The sequence below is a fragment of the Canis lupus genome, chromosome 4, assembly GCF_003254725.2.
Source record: "Canis lupus dingo isolate Sandy chromosome 4, ASM325472v2, whole genome shotgun sequence".
Lineage (NCBI taxonomy): Eukaryota > Metazoa > Chordata > Mammalia > Carnivora > Canidae > Canis > Canis lupus.
Genome location: NC_064246.1, coordinates 20,815,225 through 20,838,178, shown reverse-complemented (window position 1 = coordinate 20,838,178; position 22,954 = coordinate 20,815,225). Strand labels below are relative to the sequence as shown.

The 22,954-nt window shown below is 50.8% G+C and overlaps 1 protein-coding gene across 5 annotated transcripts in view; it reads right to left on the bottom strand.

Annotated features, from left to right (window-relative positions):
- Positions 1–22,954, bottom strand: part of HK1 (hexokinase 1) — a 119,898-nt gene that overhangs the window by 43,960 nt on the left and 52,984 nt on the right. For 3 of the 5 annotated variants that reach the window (XM_025435319.3, XM_025435321.3, XM_025435320.3), the window contains one exon: positions 4,715–4,877. In XM_025435319.3, the coding sequence (XP_025291104.1) occupies positions 4,715–4,877 (163 nt within the window). Of the gene's footprint in view, positions 1–4,714; positions 4,878–11,974; positions 12,229–22,735; positions 22,895–22,954 lie in introns of those variants that run through there. The other 2 variants (XM_025435322.3, XM_025435318.3) reach the window with 2 other exon arrangements.

The following is a 22,954-nucleotide window of genomic DNA, read 5'->3' as shown; positions in this document are numbered from 1 at the left end:
TTGGGTTTTTTTCCCCTCTTTTTAATGTCAAGTTCAGCCTCTTTTTTTATAGCATTGGGCTTCCCTCCAACTACCTCTTCAAATCTTTGGCCCCAACCTTCCTTCCTGCTCCTGCTGTCTCCTACTTGCAACTTCCCACATTTCCCATTTCTACCGAAGCCAGGAGAACCACTCTTCCAGAGAAGGCTCATTAAGCAAAACACCTGAAGGGCCCCTGGCAACTCTCCACTTTATGATGACTGCCATTATTCACAGCAAATAATGGAAAGCAAACACAGGGACAGATGTCTTTCTTAAGTCCAGGTCGGCACTAGATGGAACACAGGGCAAACAGAAACCCCGCCTTCAGGAAATGCCTACCTTTGCCCTGCTCAATGAATTGATTTTGTGCATGAGATACAAAGGCTTTCCTTCCATGTCTGCAAACCAGCTACTTGATGACAGTTCTACACCTTCATCAAAAACCCAACAAGAGAGGAAAAAATAAAACAAGACGAAATAAGAAAAGGAGACAAACCTTAAGAGACTCTTAATCATAGGAAACACACTGAGGGTCGCAGGAGGGGTGGGGGTTGGGGGGACAGGGTAACTATGTGATGGGTATTAAAGGAGGGCACATGATGTAATGAGCACTGGGTGTTCTATGTAACTGATGAATCACTGAACTCTCCCTCTGAAACTAATAATATACTATAGGTTAATTAAATGAATTTTTTTTAAAAAAATTTTAAAGGGAAAAAAAAACCCAACCAGAACAAGAGACATGCATATTTCATAGATGGAAAGAATTTTTGAGATAATCCAATCATCTTCCCAGATAAGGATACAGAGAAAGATAAGAGATCAGCCCAAATGCTATGGGAAAAGGCAGAATTTCTTTCCTTTGAAAATAACACTATGTATATTTGAGGTCCCCAAAATGAACTGAACATACCACAAATCAAATATTTTCCAACTTTTCCTATGGGTAAGGTGCATGCTCAGAACCATGGGGCAGAAACAGTGAGATATTCATTTCAATTTACCCTCAAAACCCTTGCAATCTAATTTGTATTTCCAATTCCCTTACTGATAAATGAGAAGAAGAGAAAAAAGGGGAGGTTGCACAAACAAGATGCAGAGTGAGCCAGGTCTTCTGAGGGAAGCCAGATGCAGATGACCAGCTATCCCTGGAGATGGGCAGCTCTGAAAGGGGACCTTCTATTTAGCCAAGTCACCAAAGTAAAAAGGCTTTGATATCTTCCTTCTTTTATTTATTATTCATACCTTTCCTACTCCAAAAAGGATATGCAGCAGCTAAAAGCCACTTTAGGGTTTTTTAAAAAAAATTAATGTATAGATTACCGAAGAACAATTAAAGAAAAATCGTTGCCCATAAAAAATGTCCAAAGAGAGGGGGAAAAATAATAAAAATGTACTGATACACTTCCAATAAATCAGTAGAGTTTCAAAACTCTTGAGTCCGGCCCCCCGGGTCAAGGTCAGCAGGAAAGGAAAGGTTTGTTTCTCCCTCTAACTCCGAAATCACATGGCCCTTAACTTAACAGCAATCATCCCTCCACCAAGCTAAGTCCAAAGAGCTGAGTCCTGAGTCCAACGTATCCCTCAGTGGTTTGGGATTACCACTAATTCTGTCACTGACTAATTATACAGTTAAAGCAGTGATTAACATTTAAAAAGGGAACAGCACCACAGTTTACCAGGCCTGAATTCTGACTACTCCAGGGGACCTCGCAGTTCTCCACTAATAAAGGAGTGCAGGGGACCTGAAGTTGGAGGCACTCCTGTCACGACCGGCCGACAGGGCAGGGGGTGGACTGGGGTCGGGGATGTGAAGCCTTGGCATCAATGTCAATGCCTGCACGGGACTGTAGGGTCCATTCCAAATGGAGTGTGGGTGCCAGGGCACATGAACTGAGCCCAGCCATGAATATTAGGAACAGTTATAGGGAGCAAGCCTATAGGGTGTGTTAGGGTTGCACTGTGTCCCCCAAAAAGATATACTGAAGTCCTCACCCTTGGGACCAGTAAACCTGACCTTATTTGGAAACAAGGTCTTTGCAGATGTAATCAGGTTAAGATGAGCCCTTAGTGTGGAGCCGAATCTGATTAGGTCCCTGCAAGAGGGAAATGCCCTATAATGACAAAGGCAGAGACTGGAGACATGCAGCTGGCAAGCCAAGCAGCACCAAGGGCTGCCCACCACCACCGGAAGCCAGGAAAGACACGGGCAGGGCTGGGTGCCAAGTGCAAATGGGCAGACCCCGGCACCGCACAGGAAGGGGGTCCCTCAACTTCTGGGCTTTGGTTCCATCTCCTCATCTTCCTTCTGTTCACACCACTCTGTGCTCCTCAGAGGCCCTAAATATTTGGCTGTATCCATACTGGAGAGAATAGAGAGGCTCAAAAGGAGGCGTGGAGCCCAGGCTGCTGGCTCTCGTTCCACCAACCCCAGGACAGCATTCCCCGGCATGGCATGTTAGTCACCACAGATGTCATCACTCTGAAGACACCAAGGATCGTCGGACACATCATTATTTTACATACCTCAGAGAAAGAACGAACGCTGCCTGCTACAATTTTAAGATGCAATGATAGCACGATGCATTGCTGATTTCAGAGACATTCAAACTAAAAAGTGTCTCAAAATGGATGAAGTAGGTAAGAAAAGATCAAAGGTCAGGGGAAAAGGCAGGTAAGCCAGGTTAAACGATTTCTTTTCTGCAGGACAGCTCGGTGCCTAGATAGAGTGTCTTGGCATCTGTTGTGAATGTCTGGGAGAGGGCTGCAGAGTGTTTTTCTCCAGTGAGTCTAAATTCTGAGCCTTATTTTGAAAAGGAGCTGAGAGGGGTAAATGGCTAGATTACTGACATAGTAACATCACACTTAGAGAGCCTCAACTCTGCAAATGGTTTCTGAAAGAGTAAAGGAGAGCACCCCCTGCTAACATATGGTCCTGGCGTGACATATGGTCCTTGGACACATTAGCCCTGGGCCAGTCACACAGGATCAGGTGCCCCGCGGGCATCAGGTATCCCTCTGAGCTCTCCCAAGCAAAGCCAGAGCAGGGGCCCTCCGAGGGCCGCCCACACCCACATTACCGCCCATTCCTCCTCTTTTAGCTGGAAGCAGGCCCAGCCATGCCTCTCTGACAGAACTCTGCTAATCCTGGAGAAGCTCAATGCTCCTGGATGTGGGTGCTATCCAGAGCTGGGAGAAAGCAGGAGTGAACCACAAAGCCAGAGATATCAGGACAAAACCCAGGACATACCACCATCCCATCACTCTGATGACCAGAATTAGTCATTATTAAAAAGTTAAAACTGCTGGTAACCAGCACCTCAAAGAAAACAAAAGGATGGAGGTGGAATAGGTTTCCAATAGCCAATGTCCACATGATACAAACCACACGTGTGTGGCCAACAAAGCCAACAGAGCCAATGCCCTTTGTTAGCACCCAAATCTCACTGGGGACTCCTAAAGAGCACTGTAGGTCCAGCAGGCCTTTCCCACCATGGCCAGTCTCTCTCCAACAAGCTGTGCCCTTACCCATCCTTTGTGAACACCAACAGTTTTCCTGACATCCATTTTGCAGGCTGTGTACCAGATGCTCCAAATCGAGGCTTGAAACAAGCCTCCAGAGCAGGGAAGAAACAGCAGACATGTATGAGGGCCATCCTCTCAGGGTGTGGACTCCCAGCCTCTAGAGAAACTGGACTTCCCCATAATCTCTCTCCTTCTCGCACACGCAGCAGATGAACCCCAGTCTAGAGCACAGAACACCCCTCCAAGCAGGATTCCTGGAAGTGTGCCAAGCTGGGGCTGGTACAGCAACTGCCCCCAAAAACTACTAGCTGCGGGTCAGCCCAACAGAATGGCCTCCACGGAGTGTGCTGAGCTGTGTCCTCTCAGCCTCCACTCTGCCAAGTGCAGGAGCTCAGCCCACTCCTCTGAGGAAGGGGTACTGACACTCCATGGGGAGCCCCCAACTCCCCTTTGTGGAGCATGAGCTACACAGATGCATGCTGACAAGAGATTTTTTTTTCTCCATTTCAACCTCCCTTCACCATTCCTCTGCTTTAGGGGCTACTTTCATTTAGCATCTGTAAAATTTTTTTACATGGGAACTTGAATCTCCCCTCTGAGTCCAATATCTAGCTGGCCACTGGGATTGCTACTTATCTGAAGGGAGGTCTTAGTGTCCTTGATGAAGAGATTTTCCTAAAATGAACTCTTCATTTGTTCTGGAGCCTTTCACGTTCTAGAGACATAAGGGCAACCCACACGGCATCTGTAAGGGCCATACACACTCCCTTTCTTATCATTAACCACTAGACAGTCAGTCCAATGAGAGCAGAATAGCCTTGTCCAACCAAAGTATCTCTAGTGCCTGGCACACATTAGATGGATGGATGGATGGATGGATGAAGGATGGATGGTGGGTGGATGGAAGGATGAAGGATGGATGGTGGGTGGATGGAAGGATGAAGGATGGATGGGTGGATGGATGGATAAAGGATGGATGGGTGGGTGGGTGGATGGATGGATAAAGGATGGATGGGTGGGTGGGTGGATGGAAGGATGAAGGATGGATGGATGGATGGATGGATGAGTGGAGGAGTTAAGGAATAAATGAACAAATGAAAGAAAGTTGGAAGGACATTTTCACAAAGAATTCAGCTCTCAGAGCCCAATCTCTGGGTGAGAGACTCACCTGAACCATCAGGAATGGACCTTACAAATGTTGGCAACATCTTGACTGTGGCTGTTGGATTAAAATCTCGGGAGAGGCCATTCTTCATCTCCTTCTTGAAACGAGTCATGATGTCTATCAGAGTTTCATCGGAGAGCCGCATGGCATAGAGATACTTGTCAATCTAGGGTAAGGATAAGAAGGAAAGAGAGTGAGGCCAAGCCTGAAGAAGGTCGTTTCAGCTTGAGTCTAGCCGGGGAGGGACAGGACAGGGTGAGGTACCCGCCTGTCTAGGACAGTCCAGCTCCCACAAACTCCGATACACCACATGATGGGCAGTCATACAATGCCATGGGCCACGTCCCTCAAAGCAGTCTTGCAAATGCTCTGAGTCCCAGTTCTTCCTGTAAAACTAGGTAGCTCCAAGTCACTTCCAATCCTCCAATGTCACATGGAAGTTGCCTTTTTGACCCCGAGCACATGCCAGAGGTGCCCTAGCCTTGCACATGACTCGTTTCCTCTGTGAGAAGTGGCTGGCTCATCCTCAAATGGATGGCAGTGTCACCAAGGTTAAGAACAAGGGTGCCAGAGCTGGCCATGGTGGGGTGGGGGGTTCAAATCCCAGCACCATCACTTAACAGCTGTGTGAATTTCAGTTTCCTCAATTGAGAAACTGACACAATAAATAGGACCTAATTCACAGATGGCAATTTTAAGACCTGATGGAATGCAGAAGTCCTTAGAACACAGAAAGTGCTCAATAAACATCAGCTATTAGTATTAACGTGAGACAGTGGTGCTGGTGGGTTTCCTCGGGCCTGATTTCTAGGTAGGTGGAAACAGTGGCCAAAGGGCTGGAATTCTACAGGATGTTGGGTGGCAGGCCCAGAGCAGGGACTACTTCAACCCCACCATCCCCACGGGCCAGGGCCGGCATGCCCATACTTCCAAGCCATTCCAAGTACTCATCCAATCCGCTGCTCTTCCTGGGCGCTCCCCATTTTCCTCAAGGTACCAAGGCTCCTAACCTCAGACCCCCTAGGTTGTTACTGGCCATTCTTCCTTCATAGTATCTGCCCATTGAGTCTCTCAGAAAGAACTTATTGGGCACCTACTGTGTACCCAGCTCTAAGTCACCTTGTCTCACTCGCCATTCATTCTTTTTGCTCCTCTTTGGCTTAGGAAGCCCTGACAGCCATGTGCCTGGATTTCTCATTCCTGATTCCTGATTCCTCTACTGTAATGGTTTTCCATGTTCAATCTCTCTCCCTTCCTACCCATCCGGTACATCACCACCACATTCACCTTCTTAAAGTACGACCCTGGTCAATGCTTTCCCTTGCTCAAAGCCTTGCCATGTCTTCCATGCCTGAGGCACCGACACTCTCCAGGTATGGCTTTGTGCTCTCTGAACTCGGGCCTAAACACCTCTACCATTCTTGATGGGTGCCTGGGCTTTCCCACAGAAAAGCCTTTCCTTCTCTTCCCAGCTATCCAAACGTCCCCTACCCTTCGAGGTTCAGATCCGATCTCACCTCCTTCTGCAGATGCCAGAGCTCCTCCGGCTGGAAACGACCCCTCCCTTAGCACTGATCTCCCCACACAAAATAACCTGATCATAGCTTTCTGTACCCGTCACCTTTACCGTGTCTGCTCTGTTCACCTTGAACTGCCAGTGCCTTGCACGCAGCCTTGCACACAGAAGGCTCCCGTGGATGGAGAGACAGATTTATGACCCAATGAAGCCAAAAAGACCTTGATGCTTATTTGCTTCTGAGAATGGCATCTCGTGTTCACACTGCAGGGTGGCTGGAAATGTCCTGACTCAAGGACACAGAGTCCCCAGCCCTAGGTCATTTCTGCATATTTGGGGCCTGGGCAGCCTTCTCACTCTGGTCTCCATGCCCTGTGCTCCCCCAGGCACTGCCTGTGTCCTGCCTCATGAATAATCAGCACATTGGCAGGAGTCCCCCAGTGTCCTCTGTGGCCAGAGACAACCCTGCCCCCACCCCTAAACTCTTCTACCATGACCACCTTTTCCCTTCCCTTTCGTGATAAAGCAATGCAGAGAAGGGCAATCAGAAACCACCAAGAGCTAAAGTAGACATTGCCAGAATCACGGCCCCAGGAGAAGACACGCTCTGTTCTACCCCCAAGACTGGCACCAGATCAGCAGAACTTGCTGTCATGGTGCCCACAGTCTGGTGGGGGGGAGGCAGTCACGATACAAGTGTGTGTGAGCAGCCACAGGAGCAGGAGTCTACTGAGAAGGCTTCCCGGAGGCGTGATGTCGGAGTGTGCATCCAGGCACAATCAAAAGCATGTGTGAAGGCCAAAGGCAAGGGAGGGGGTGGTCTGAGGAAGAACGGAAAGAAATTCAATACAGATCAAGCACAGTGTGAGGCAACTAGAAAGAGTGTGAGGAACTAAACTGTGCAGGACCTCATAAAGCACATGAACAAATTTAGACTTGATCTCAAAACACAGTGAGCCTTGGGATGACTTTAACAAGTATTCAACAATGAGATTTGTGTTTCAGAGAGATCGACTGTCGGCGAGAGAATGGGTGAGCGGGAGCAGGACTATGCAATAATCAATAATCACCACACTGCTACCCTAGCACTTGGGACACGTTCCCACTGTCACATTCCCCACCCCACCTTACATATGTCTATCTCCTCTGATAAAACATGAGTTCCCTAGGGAAAAGAACTCACCTGGTTGCCTGGCACAAAAGAGGAATTTAACTCATACCAAATGCTAGAATACTAGTTGATATTTATCTTACGGCTCACAGTATACGGAGTGCTTTCATATCCAGTATGTCATTTAACCTTCAAAAGAACCCAATCAGGGACACATTCTTGCTCCCCATCTTACAGATGAGGGTGCAAAAAGCAAAGTGATTAGTAGTTCAAAGACAGGGCCAAGAGAGTCAGGTCTCATACCTGCAAGTCTAACACTGCTCCCTATAAACGTCCCCATCCCTTGGGGAAGGCCAGTTCCCCTATTCTGTGGAAGGCAAGCCCAAGCTAAGCTGCTGTGGTTTTCCAGCTGGACAGGAAGAAGCTTCTAGAAAAGGCAAGGCTCTCTGCAGCTCCACAGCCATCCTGCCTCCAGACTCAAGGTACAGGTTAGCACGGGGACACAGATCCGAGAAAAAAAAAAAAAAAAAAAAAGAGCCTAGAAGCTCAAAGGAGGAAGCAGGCTAGGGACACAGAAGACACCAGCCCCTAAGCATCTATGGAGAGGGAGTTTTCCTCCTCTGGTTCAAGTTCATGAATCATTATGTGGGACAACTCCTCTTAGAAGAGATGTGGAAATGGGGGCCAAAAAGAAGGTATAAGTTGAGGCTGAGATGGAAGTGAGCCCGAGGCCTCCTGGATCCCATCAGAATGGAAGTAAGCCCAGGGGAACCCTTTCCACCGGTCCTCGGGAGTTCAAGGAGCCTCTGATCCAGCATAAATGCTGGGGCCAGGGGTGGGCTAGCCAGGTACCCACTGCACCACCAGCCAGGTGGCACCCAGTGCAGGACTCAGTGGGTCCAAGCCATGCGGACCAGGCCCCGTTAAGCCATACAGGAAACATTGGTGCAAAGCGCAGGTCAAGAGACACTTGTAGAATATTCCCAGGGACCCAGAGTACTTGGCGCCTCACTGAACAAGGGGCCCCGCTCCCCTTGTTTGGACCAGCCCTGCCTGGCAGCGGGCTGGGCTGCCCTGTCCACCTGGGAAAGTGGAACAGGCCACGGGTGGTGGGAGGGAAGAAGAGTGTCAGGCTAATCACTCCTGCCCAACACATCTCCGTACAGCAACCCCCTGCAAGACACCCAGCAAGACAGCAGCTGTTTCTGCAGTGGGGCCAGAAGCCCGGGAGCAGAGGATGGCAGAGGGATGCAGACCTGAGGAAGGACGACTTCTGGTCTTTGGCGCTTTGGCCAAAATCTATGGTCTTCTCAACTTCTCTATTTCTATCCCCTTTCCACAGCATCTCCACATCCTTCGTCTCCTCCGTCCTCCCTCCCTCCCTCTCACTCACACTTCCACAAACCACTGCTGCTTGGCTGCTCTGGCCCAACCCAGTGCCCAAAGAATCGCTCCTGGGCCTCCACCCCCTTCCTCAACATTCTGGTGACAGGAGGGCACAACACAGCCCATCCTCTGGAGGCTGCAAGCTGTAAGCCTCAGCCTTTGGCATATCTGTCACAGGCCAGAGGCTCCCAGGAATCCGTGACAGGAACCCTCCAGCCCCTGAAGTGCTCCCTCTCACACGCAGTAGCTGACGCACGCGTGAAGGACTCCAGTCAAACTGGGAAGGGAATGGAGAGGTGCCAGGGGCTCCCAGATACCACATAGTGGGCTGGATCCCGCAGTCTCTTGGCCGAGACTGACAAGGACCCCCGTCCCATCTCCAGGCATCTTTCACTGTCCCCTGGAGGGAAGGTGCCCTAATACTGTGCCAACACTTGTCCTGGATGGTCCGTCTTGTAGACCAAGAAAGCCTGGCAGCTCCCAGCAGGTCCAGAAGCTGGACCACAGCAGAAGCAGGAGGGGATGCCAGAAGAGAGAAGGCAGGCTCACCAAGCTCCTCTGGCCCAAAGCTGTCCAGCTAATGAAAGAACCCAGGGGCCCTGCCCTGGGCTAAACCTCAAACATTTCTGGGCCTGACCTCAGCCCCACCTCCTGCTCCCAACAGAACATGTACAAAAAACCAATTCAAGACAGGACATGCCCAAGTGAACAAGCCCTTGTGGCAGGCGGCGCGGTAACCCCCGGTGACCCAGGCATTTTGAGCCCCCGGGGAAGGGGGCAGGCCATGGAAATCTCTGCTTCTGTCCTGCACTCTCCCGCACGACCAAGAACGAGGCCGGCCAGCAGGTGTGACTGGAGGTGCCGGCACAGGCCTTTCAAGTGAACTTGCCAAGTGAGACGCTCTACTTGCAAAGAGAACTGAGGAGCTGGCAGTGGAAGGTTAAGAAAATTCTTGCTTAAGGGACAGAGCAGAGATTTCAACACCAGATTCACTTCTCTTTCTTAGGGGCACTGACTCAGGAGAGAACTGGTCCGGGGTGATTGTCACTTTAATAATAGTTCGCATCTACAGAGGGCCCTGCCCTTCATACGCAGGACTGTCACACATGTTATCTCGTCTGGGTGTTACAGAAAGAGGTGAAATGAGCTTGTGGACGCCAGGGACCGGGCATGAGGCAGGCGCTAACGTTAGCACCCCTTCCACCACCATGACCCGGGTAGGTAGGCAGGAAGGACAACACTATCTCCATTGTATAGTAGAGGAAGCTGAGACCCGTGACTCACAGCAGGTCTCATGGTTTGCTAGTGGCAGCCGGGTCTAGATTCCAGGTCTTCTAAGCCCTTGCGTTGGGCTTCTCCTTACGCATTTCCATGATCTCTCACGTGGTGAAAAGAACGTGGTGAAAAGAACAGGGGACTGTGGATTCAAAGAATGGGGTTCAGGACCTGCCATTTATTAGCTGTGTGACTTTGGACAAGTTACTTAACCTGGCTGAGTCTTGCCTTCCTCACTTTTTTTTTTTTTTTTCTTCCTCACTTTTAAAGTGGATGATAATGCTTTCACCTCAGAGAGCTACCTGGAAAATTGTAATACTGTGCCAAGAACAAGGTAAACATCAAATAATGTTTCCCACCTTCCCATCTAAACAACCAAAAGGGAGGCCACCTCCCTCCATGCCTTGGCTAACTGGGAATCACATGTCCCTGACTCCTTTTACCTAGATACCTAGGAGAAATGCACTGATTACCAAACATTATCGACCCATTCTACAGAAGAGGCTGCTAAAGGTAGAACAGCCATATGCCCCAAACCACAGCAACTTAAAGACTCTAACAAAATTCTTCTGAAACATTGTACTGTTTTATTAGGTTGTTTGTTTGTTTAACTAATAGTAAGTCATGGTAACAATAAGCAATATATACTTATTATTAAAAAATTCATCCAACCCATAAATACATGAAAGTAAGAAGTATGAGTTCTTCCCCCAATCTTCCCAGAGAATTCCCGGCTAAGAGCTTTGTAGACTCAGATAGTTTTTCCACCTAAACACTCATACAATACAGAGCTTGCCTTTTTTATTTTGTTTTACAAAAACAGAATAATACCTGGGGGGAGGAGGTGGGAGAGGGGAAAAAAATGGAATCATAATCACTTTATCCTTTGAAATCTTAACCCCAACTTCCTATTTATTTTCTCAAGGACCTGCCTTTAAGACTCGCACCACAGCCATACTGGATTTCCTCAGGACCCTGCCTGGTTCAATGACAAGGCACCGACAGGGTAATGTGGACACCCGTGTCTGCCTCTGGGTTTAATATCCTTAGAGACTTCAGTTTTTCCATCTGTAATGTGGGCATGCTCACACGACCTTGAACTATAAAGGCCTCTCTACTTTGCACAGCACTTTCACATACTGGTCCTCGAACTATCCTATCCAGAGAACCAGGACAGGTGTCATCACTTCTACTGCCCTGAGGAAAAATCAGAGGCCAGAGGGTTTCCTCTAATGGTCAAGGTGACCACTGGTCAGCAAGAGAACTGGGGTAGACACCAAGTCCCCTGGCTCCTGGTCCTGTGCTTCTTCCTCTATAAGCTTCCTTGCTCAGCCCAGAGAGGGAGAACCCAGGCCAGGTTCTTCCTAGACCAGGGAGATGTGGGAATGTGCGTGGCATTAATGCCACAGCCCCATCCACTCTAGAAGCAGCATGGCTCCCTTGCTTCGCAGCAAGGCGTGCCACTCCTCATTCACTCTCCACCAGCCACGAGCTGTCTGACCTATTCTCATCTCCCTTCGCAAAACCCTGGGAGGGAAGCTGAAACCACAGTGGGCCCAAAGGTTATCCCCTGCTGTGGCATGTGGTGGCCTAAGCCCCCTCCTCCTGCCCCTCGGCCAGGGTCCCAGCCCCTCCTCCCCCTGCCAGGCTCCTGGGGGCCCAGCCCCACCTCACTGCTGTGGGGGGCAGCCCAAGGAACCTGGGCTCCAGCCCTGCTCTTGGCACCTGGGAAGGCAGCTCCTGCTCAGCTCCTCGTGGCCACAAGAAGAGAGATTTTTACCCTGCAGGTTCCCCATAGGAGGCATCTTCCAGCACCCGCCCACCTTCCCTCAGGCAGCCTGGGGCCCTACCAATGGTTCTTGACCCCCGAAGGCCCTTTCTCACGGATCCACAGGTCCACTCTGCTGGTTCAGCCCGAAAAGGGCCTCTCCACGCCTCACCCCTTCTTTCTCCCACAGTCCACCTCCAGACTCACCTCCTCCGAGGGGCATGCCATGATCTGCCCCGCCCAACACCAGCTGCTCTTGTCCTCAACATCCCCTCGGCCGTCAGCGTCCACTATGTAGGAATTAATTTGCCCTGGTGGACACATGGCCGTGTCAGAGCCTTTCCCAGGAGCTGCAGCGACACACACATGATCTGTGCCTCCAGCTAGTCTGTGAGCACCAAGGGGACCAGCACCATGCCTTCCAGGCCCTACACGTCCTCTGCCAAGCTCTCGGGGTGTCTTTTTCACTGCCCTGGGTGCCTGCCCTGCTGGGCGGGAAGGCCTCTGGTGACGCCTAGCCAGGGAGGTCTCAGAAGGGTTTGCTGGCTCAGATAAGGACAGAGGATCCTCTTCCCTGAATGGCCCAGCCTGTCTCCCGGACCAGCCCCTCACAACAGCCTCCTGGGGACCCACATGGGGCCAACAGCCTCTCCCTCAGGGACAGAGTGTTCTGGGCGTTCTCTAGTTCTCTAACCACCCTCTCCCCACAACATCTGCATCTCAAGGCTGAGGCCTTGGACACAAAGCCCTACAGATAACCGAGATTCTCCCTCCACTCTTCAGGCCTCCCAGAGACGGCTAAATACCTGGGAGTCACCAGAGGAAATGTGTTTGGGAAAATAAATTCCCCTTCAGAGGCTCCTGAAAGAGGCGTGTGCAAACATCACCAGAGCCAGGAGGATCCCTTCGGCATGTTAAAACATTATCAGGTTCTTTTCCTCAGGCAGCCCAGGGCCCTGATGGGGGTTCTTCACCCTCATCCACTATCTTTATGCAGCTGAACTGGGAGCTTCCTCTCAACGAGCATGGACTGTGCACTACACATTGTTCATACAACACTTCTGTTTACTCACAAAAAATCAGGAGGAAGATGGGATCCCTGTTCTTGATAAGAGACTGTCTGGGGAATGGAGATGTTGAGTATGGACAGGGCTCATGCTGGGCACACCAACCTATCCCGATCCAATCTGCACACTTGCCAGGTGGGCATGCGGGCGCCACCTTACATAGGCCTCCATCTGGGGCCATGAAATCAAGTGAAAGGCCCCAAGCACCCTACAACCGTGCAGCTCCAGCTCAAGACTCCAAGCTTGACGCTCCTCCCCTCATTCCCCAGAATCCTCTTGCCAGGAGAACCAAGTAAGGGCCTTGAGGTCATGCCCAAGGTCCTCCTGGCGACCTTCATACCCACTAAGACCCAGTAATAGGCGCTTCCTGGTTGGTGAGAGAGACCAAGCTCTGGCTCAGGATGAGAGCAAAGCTGTCACACTGAACCAGCTCAAAATAAAGGAGGTACCCAGTGGCGTCAAGGGGAATGGAACCACCCTGGAATGTGGCAGGGCAAGAACAACAGGCTTAATTCTCAGCCTTGTGGTGGATGGCTTGGGCTGGGGCCAGCCTCCAGACTCACAGTTCCCAACGTCCCCAAGTACTTCCAGACAAGAGAGAGGAGAGTATCCAAACTGCAGTTTTGCTTTCACTGTGAGACAACCAAACCCTAATGCCATGGGGTGCAAATAGGGCAGTGATGTGAGTAAACCTCAGGCCTCCTCCAGCTGCACTCACCATCCTCCCCATCACCTTGGACAAGTCACTGCCATCAGTAAAACAGCAACAAAGAAAACTGCCCTCTGGCCCTCATACTCGGTGTAGGAGCTCCCTGGCACAGTGGATTACTCTCCCTGGCCATGCATCTCACGGTGCCTATAGGTGTGTCCTGGGTGACCCACAATGACAACACTTGGCATTCATACAGTTCTGTATGCTCTCCAAGTGCTTCAACATCCCTTCTCTAATCGGATAAATGAGCAGACAGCAAGGCAGGAATCATTTACTGCATCTGACAAATAAAGAAACTGAGGCCCAGAAAGCTTGCCGGCCAGCACACACTGCTCAAGCTAGAAGGCTCTGTTGGAGATCATGGATTCCAGCCTCCTGATCTTACAGGTGAGGACAGTAAGGCCCAAGGACCCATTAGAACCCACCACTTTAACTACATAGTGTCTCTGCCCAAACTTTAGCCATAAAATTCATTATCTAGCAGAGCTCTGTTACATATGTCATTTTAAACTTTCTAGTAGCCACATAAAAAAAAAACAGAAGAAATTAATTTTAATAACATTTTATTTAACCCAATATATCCCAAATATTATTCCCACAGGTTAAGCAATGCTTTTAAAATTATTAATGAGCCATTTTACATTATCTTTTTGTCACACAGAGTCTTTGAAATCCTGTGTGTACTTCATACTTAATAGTACATCCCAAAGCAATCAGACTCACCATATTTCAAGTGCCCAGTAGCCATGTGTAGCTAGTGGCTCCTGTTCTGGACAGCAGCTCTAGCATCCCCATTATGGGAGCCTTGGGTGATGGTTTCTACCAAGGGCTACTGCACTTGGAAGTGTACAGCCCTGGACCACGGTCCTAGTTCTGCATGTGTGGCGAGATCTTCCCACGGGTGTCAGACAGACCTGCGGCCCTACCCTGGTCCTACTGCTCTCTGGCCACCAAGATCACATCAATTTCACTTCCTGAGGTTCACCTGCCCCGTATGTAAGACGGAGGAAGAAATGGTTACATCCAAGCTTGCTGGAAGGACTCCACTAAATCAAGCATGTGAAAGTATTTACATAGAACAGAACTTTGCAAAGGTGACGTGGTGCCTTGACAAGGACAGTGGCCTGGGTCTCCTACTCCACCCCTCCCACTCATCCAAAGAGACATCAGAGAAGGCACCAGGAATCACCAGAGGAAAGAGGTCAGATTGAGTAACAGGGCTGGGCAAACCCCAATCAAGGAAACTAGTATTAGAGGTTCTTCTTGAAGGTTAGGCATTGCCCTTGGTGGGGGTCCTCTTTTAAATGCAAACAAGGGTGAGGGTGGAAGACAAATAGAAAGAGTACAGGGAGAAATTTGAAAAAAAGAAAAAAAAAAAAAAAAACAGGAAATCCCTACCATTTCACTGTGAAAGACTTTAAGACTTTATTGGGCCAATTTCCTCCCCAAGGGGAGGGAGTTAGTCAACGCTGAGCAAGGGAAGAGAGGCATGGGGTGAGCAAGCAAAGCCAAAGTGCTGGTCATGGGGAGGATGGAGAAGGAGAGAAAAAGGCCTGGGGAATCTGGGTGGGGGGGGGGGGGGGGTCCTGTGCCTAGCTCTGTGTCATCCCTCAACTTCCTTGCCTCTGTTTGCCTAAACAACAAAATGGGAGGGTTGGGTGTGGTATGGTGGGAAGAACATGGGTTTCTGAGTCAGGGGACCAGGTAGTGTTCCTGTCCCTATTACTAACGAACTCTGTGGTCTCTGGCAAGTCACTTCACCCCTTGGGGGCCTCATTTTCCTCACTTCTAAATGGGGACGATGCCTTTCTCCAGGTGGATAAAGACAGGGCTCCCCCAGCAATGCTGCTCCTGTGCATACGCCCAAGAGGAATGAAAGCATACATCCACACAGGAAAAACATGCACACAAATGTTCACAGCAACATTATTCCCAAGTGGAAATAACCCCAATGTCCATCAACTGACAAATCCATAAACATACAGTGGTACACCGATACAACTATTATTCTGCTACAGCATGGATGAACCTTGAAAATACGATGCTCAGTGAAAAGCCAGACATAAAGGCCACATATTGTATGATTCTATTTATATGAAATGTCCAGAAGAGGTAAATCCATTGAAAGAAGAAGAAGAAGAAGGAGGAGGAGGAGGAGGAGGAGGAGGAGGAGGAGGAGGAGGAGGAGGCAAGCAAGCAGATTAGTAGATTCCAGGGGCTGGGGGGAGGGTGAGATGGGGAGTGTCTGCTTAATGGGAATGGGGTTTTTTTGGGGGGTGATGAAAATGTTCTGGAATTAGATGGTGGTAATGGTTGCAACAACCTTGTGAACTACTTAAAGCCACTTTGTACATTTTAAAATGGGGAGTTTTACAGAAGTATTATACCTCAACTGAAAAAATAACAGGGCTCTGTCATTAGATTTGATGGGTCTGAATGCTGGCTCTTCTGTTTCCTATCTGAGCCTCAGGGTCTTTACCCAAAAGCGATCATACCAGAACCCCCCCTCACAGAGGCATCGTGGGGATATAATGCCTTCGGCAGTCCCCAGCAGTGAGTGTGACAGGCATTCCATGTTGGCTTCCATTAGTATTACTACTGATGATGAAATGAGGCCTGTGCTAGGAAAAAGACAGGTCCCCCCTAGTCTGCATTCAATGCGCCCTCCCCTCCAAGGTCCCCTCCAGGTATCGGCGTCTGTGGCCTGTAACCAAGCCTGGAATCAGATGAACACGATCCGACATTTTCTGTCCCTGAGCAGGGAGAGCGGTTTGCAAAGGGCTGGGCTGCACACTGCATCATTTCAGTTTTCCTGCCGTGGGGCACGGCCACCCTCTTCTTTTACGGCAGATAGTCTGAGAGAGGCTGCGGGCCGGAGTGTCCTCTAACAGAGCCTGGCACATTTAGGAGACTGATAAGCCAGCCTGCGGCTGGGTCAGCTCCACCCAGGAAGGGAGAGGGCAGGCGGGCAGAAGCACGTGTGCATCTTTAATTCCCGGAAAAGTTCAACGGATTCCCACACACGGGAGCACGAGGGGCCACAAAGAGCCCTCCCCACCTTTCCCTGCACCTGGCTCCCCCTCCTTGGCCCAGCGGCAGTAGTCAATGGGGCTGGCGCCACTCACAGTGAGAGCTGTCGACCTCACTCAGTGAAGCTTTGCAACAAGGGCTCCGCTTGATAAGGTAAACTAGGAAATAGCTAATTTTAAGCTGCTGCTTGAGTGCTGTAAAGTGAATGGAAATGACTGGGAAGAAACAGACTCTTTAAAAATCATCTACCAAAACATGTTACAGGTTGGACCATACCAGGGATTGGTGTGGAACAGGAGGAACTTGTACAAACTTCTGAGTGGCAGGATCTCCGGGGATGGCAATCTGACAAAATCTTGAAAATGGGAAGATGCACACACTCCTCCACCCAGCAGTTCCATCCCAGATATACGGCCCAGAGCCCGGGGAACCGCGTGAGAAAAATCACTGTGGCACCGTTTGCAGTGTCAAACAGTAGAAACCCAAATCCCCATCAAAAGAATAGATAAGGGGCACCCTGGGTGGCTCAGTCAGTTGAATGTCTGACTTTGGCTCAGGTCATGATCTCAGGGTCCCGGGATGGAGCCCCAAGTTGGGCTTCCTGCTCAGTGGGGAGTCTGCTTCTCCCCCTCCTTCTGCCTACCCCGCCACACTCTCTCTCTAGCTCCCTCTCAAATAAATAAAATCTTTTAAAAAATACATAAAGTATAAATTGTGAGGTATTCACACAATGTGAGAGCAAGCGGCAGTTTAAATCGATGAAACAGAGGTATATGGATCAATATGGAAAAATCCCAAATATAGAAGGCTGAAGTAGAAAAGACAAGTTGTAGAAGGGTACACAGAGTACAGCATCATTTACAAAAGCTTAAAACCACATAAAGGAACACTACATACCGTTTATGGATATATGCTATGTAATAAAGGCATAAAAACATGCACAGAAATGATAAACATCAAAATCAGGACAGGGATGCTCTCTAAAGGAGAAACAGAATGGGATAGAAGATGGGAATGCAGGGCTTTCAGTCGAATCTCTAATGTAATTGTAACTGTGTCTGTAACTTCTCAAGCTCAGTGATGGGTACAAAGGTGTTTGTCATGTTAATCTCAATCTCATTCTTAGGCATCCTCAAATATTTTTTTTTTTTTTTATGATAGTCACACAGAGAGAGAGAGAGGCAGAGACACAGGCAGAGGGAGAAGCAGGCTCCATGCACCGGGAGCCCGACGTGGGATTCGATCCCAGGTCTCCAGGATCGCGCCCTGGGCCAAAGGCAGGCGCTAAACGCTGTGCCACCCAGGGATCCCATCCTCAAATATTTCATAATAAAATTTGACTCCTACGTGTTGATTTGTGGGAGAGAGAATTAAACTACAGATTCCAAGTTAAATCATTAATATCAACAAAGACAGATTTTTCTCCTAGAGGAAAGAAGCAGAGGGAGTAAGTAAAAATAGCCCGCCGGACCCCATTCCGGATTTTCTTAAGACCTTGAGAAAGGCATGTCTCCCTCCATTGGACCTCCAGTCCCTGTTTCTAAATGAGGAATAAAATCCCTGCCTTGGGTCAGCAGCACACAGGGCAGGAGGCAGGACTGCAAGGGGGAGGTGTTGCTCTGGGACACTCAAGGGATAATAATACCTCCTGTCCTGACATCCTCATGCAGGTTTTTGAAAGATGAAATGAAGGCATACACACAAGCATGTTAGCATACTTGTATGTATTATCAGATAGATAGACACACAATTGATACCTGACATGACTGCCATAAAGTGTTCTGGGATGCTCAGATAACAAGCCATTAAAGAGAAAACAAAACTACATTTTGAGAACTATCCATCTGACTCTCCCTCACAAAGTTTCTAAGTATAATATTCCCATGTGTACACCTAGAGCCTGGCCTTAAGCCATTCCTAAACCAGTGATTTCCCACCCACGATCTGACCACTGGCCCCTAAATGCTCTCACAGCATTCTGTGCTTTGCACTTATCGTAAGCCAGCGAACCATTACTTATGTTCCAGGAGAACAGGGATCATTTCTACCAAGTTTATAGTTGTCACCCCAGCCTAGCATAGGACTCAAAATAATAAAGGACTTAAAGGTTTTCCAAAGAAACTATTGAGTTCCCATGACCAGACTTGATTCTAAAGGTCCTCAAATGAATAAGCCACGCTGCTTCCTGGGCTCTGAGGTGTACGGCTGCCTGTCTATCCACAGGGGCGTCCTCAGGCATGCTCAAGCTGACTCCAGTGGCTAATTCTATCAAGCAGGAATCCCTGATTGCAGACACACACGGAGACAGGACCAAATCAGTCTTTTTTGGAGAGAGCTGCCCATGCCATCTCCAGAAAACAGCAGGAGCGTGGGAGGACAGCACAGCATGGCCAGATGTGAAAGTCCCTGGTACCCACCCGGTTTCCCAGGTTACTCCCTCACGACAGTCCCAAATTATCAAACCAAATGAAGCATTAGGGCTTCTCTTGGGGGAAGAACTCCGAAAAACATCCAAGGTAGTGGGAACAAGGATTATGAGAGAAAGACTCGCCAAGGAGTGAGGCTCTTACCAGACATTTGTATAACATCAGATCAAAAGATATCTGAGGTCTTTTTTATAATTTTCTAACTCTCCTTTCTCTCACCCCCTGAGCAATAAGGAAAGGGGATTTTTTTTTTTAATGCTTGCTTTTGCAGCTGTGACACATGCGCTCTGAGAAAAAAAACGTGGGGACCCCTTTAACTGCTAGCATACTCTCCCCCACCTTCCTGGGCCAAGCACTCCTGGGTTCAGCTGTTGGATAAAGCACACCTGTTTGTTCACCTGCTAATGGGAATTATATAGGGTCACAGGGATCCCACTCAGAGAAAACCCACCGGTCACCATTCTGACAAACTTGGAGGAAAGGAAGCTAGTCCTGCCTTTTTTTTTTTTTTTTAAAGATTTTATTTTTAAGTAATCTCCACATGAAATGTGGGGCTCTAACTCAAAACCCTGAAATCGAGAGTCTCACGCTCTACCAACTGAGCCAGCCAGGCGCCCCGGAAGCTAGACCTTCTTAAGAGGGCAAGCTCTCACCTTGTTGGGCTCATCTTCTTGTCCCAAACAAAGCACTATGTACACCTTCACCCTCCTCCAGGCTCTAACAGCTAAGCCAAGAGGAAGAAGCAGGCAAGATGATAGGCATGCTAAAAGTTACGGGGAGGTCAAAGGACCCAGCCTCTAGCTGCAGAACTAGCAGATGTCTGGATTCTGATGAATGGAATCTTTCACAAGCACACACGTGCCTTCCTTTTCCTCCTAAAAGCACTAGAAGAGTAAAAGGAAAATATGCCTTGTACTTATTTCAGTCTAGTGCCGGGACACGCTTTTCCCAGCACCCCATTCACCAATATCATGCAGATGCAGTCTGGTAAATGGGGCTCCATGCCGGGAAGGCAGACACTTGGCCTGTTGCAACCTCGGATATATTTATGAGATTGAATTAGTGACATGTCTCATAGGCAATGGAGAGAGAAATGATAACCTTTTCATGATCCCGTCTGTATCCTGAGCAATCCCGAAAAATCCTACCCTGGCACCATCCCCATCTTCCTTCCTCCTACCCTCAGGGCAGAAGGCAAGAAAACGAATGAAGGTTAGTGGGGGATGCCACAGCTGTCTCCAGAGCCCCGGAGCCTGTCTAGGGCTGAAGGGCTGAATCATCATGGCTACCCACGCTGGCAGAGTAGGCAGGCGAGGGGCTGTGCTCACTGGGTCCCCACTGGGTCACAGGTAGGGCCCAATTTCGGCAAGAACAGGGCTTGGAGTCCTGCACCCCCACCTGGCCTTTTCACAGTCAGCGGTGGGTAGGAAGGGCTGCTCTCTATCAAGTCTTCGGTCCCAGGAGAGAAGATGCAATCCCCCAGCATCTGCACGGGTGGGGGTGGGGAAAGCTGGCTGGGCCACTGGAACAAGCGTCCACTAGGCTCTCAGGAGGCCCAAGAAGCTTCCTGGAGACCACACCCAAGGATGACAGTGCGATGCGGCCCATCATGCAGGCCCTCTGGCAGGAATACACACACACACACACACACACACACACCCCATGGGGAAGCAGTTCAAGAGGGTCCCCTATGGGGTGCAAGAAAGCCATCTCCTCAAAACTCTCCTTTGCCAATAATATTATCTGGTGGAAGCTTTGGCCTAAAGACCCTCCTCTAGCAATGTTCTGAGGCCAGAAGAGGGTGGGGAGGGAATGTCAGAATCCCAATCTCAGTGCAGAAGGGATTTGAGGGCCAAATGATTCAGAAGTCACACACTCAGATGCCTCCAGAAGCCTGGTGGATAGAATTTGAGGGAAGCCACCACAGCAAGCAGGCGGCTTTGGGGCCACAGTCAATACCGAGCGCCTGATCAAATAATTCTGAGTACCGTCCAAACCTCGACCCAACTTAGCTCCTGGAGGCCACACAAGCGATGGCCGGTGAGGATGGATGATGGAAACTTAGAAGGGTGTGTCTGGGGTCCCCCCTGACCCCAGTATCTTGAGCTATATAGTGTGTGCCATGGGTAGGGAAAGGACAGTGAACTCATCGGTACCCTAACTTCCCCACTGTGAAACGGGAAGAATTTCAAGGGCACACACCACCAATCGAGAGAAGGTGAAATGTGCACAGAGGCATGCACAGCTCACAGAGCTCGGTGGCCAGAAGGAAGCTCCACAGCGTGGCACAGCAGTGAGCATGAGTCTCACAGTCGGACAACTCGGGAGTCACCGTTGCTTACAGCTGTGAGGGCCGGTGACACATTTCCAGGCCTACCTCCCAAGTACCCTACTCTGGTCCCCACTTGGCACAGGACCCAGGATCCAAGCAGCGTCCCCAGGGCCTTTGCCTTAGCACCTCCCCCTCAGCTGACTTCCAGGAGGAGCCCCTGTCGAGCTCCCAGAGGAGGGAGGGAGAGACCCGCCCTGGCTCTGCCTCTCACTCACCAGGTGACCTTGATGAGGTCACTGCCCTCAGGAGGCCTACTTCCTATTGTGCCAGCCGGGGCTGTCCTACGGAGATAGGAAGAGAACTGAAAGAACATCCTGCTGGCTGGCCGGGCAGAAAAATCTAGGCTTTACACTCCCGCCTCTCACCTGTAGGTATGTCCCTTGTTTGAACTCCAGTCAGATTGACTTTGTCCATCCCAGCTTTCCCCCAGCAGTAATGTCACCCATGCTGGGTGTGGGTGGGTCAGAAGCCTGTGCCAGGCCTAGTGCTGATAAAATGGGAGCTCTTCCCCACAGCCCCGGCTGTTTCTTAAAAACCCGGTGGCAAAGCTGGCGTAGGGGACAGACAGACCTGTAGGACCTGCCAATGGACAGATATTTTATGAGAGGGACGTCAAAGCCAGCAAGCCCTGCAGGTAGGGAGATGCGTCCAAGTGCGAGTACACACATGTCACAAGCATACATGTCAAGGCCTCTATCCGACTCAAAACATCGGTCTCCCATCCCAGCTCCCTGCGCTGGCTCAAAATTATAGTTTAAGAGAGCGGTCACGCAGAGGAATAAAAAATTCCATTCAGACATGCGGCTCCGGACCCGAGGCCCTGCGAGCAAAGTTTCCGGTGGCCTCCGCGCCCCTCCCCGTTCCGGGAAGCCCGGCGGGTCGCCCGGGTCTCGCGTTCAGGGGCAGCCGCTGCAGCCGGTCGGACCGGGGCGCGGGCTTCTCGGCGGGGACCCCCGGATGTGGGATGCCGGGCCCCCAGCCGGCCCCCAGCCGGGCCCCAGCCGGCCCCCGCGCCCCGCGCCCGCCGCCTCCGCGCCCACTCCTCCGCCCGCGGCCCCGAACCTTCGCAGCAGGCCCGGCGGACCGGCCCGGCGCCCGGCACAGCCCTCCCCGCGCGGCCCGGGCGCCCGCCTGACATCCAGAGCCCGGCTCAAGGACACTGCGGCGAGCACCCCGCTCCCGGGGGTCTTCCCCCGACACACACACACACACACACACACACACACACACACACACACACACGATGGCGGGCAGGGCCGACGGCCGAAGCCTCCCCGCGCCCCGCAGCCCGGGCCGGCCCGGGGGGGGGGGGGGGGGCGCGAGGATGGAGGCGGCGGCGGCGGCGGATGCCGGAATGCAGCGCTGCAGGCAGAGCGCCGGCGGCGGCGCGGCGGGGCTCACCTTCTTGACTTGGTCATCCTTGAGCTCGGTGAAGTAATAGGCCAGGAGCTGCGCGGCGATCATGCTGGCGGGCGCGGGCGCGGGCGCGGGCGCGGGCGCGGGGCGGCGGGCGCGGGGCCGGCGGCGGTGCTGGGCGGCCGGGGCGAGCAGCGGTCCTCGGGCGGCTGCTCGGCGGCTCCTCCTCCTCCTCCTCCGGCCGCGGCTCCACCCCCAAGGCCC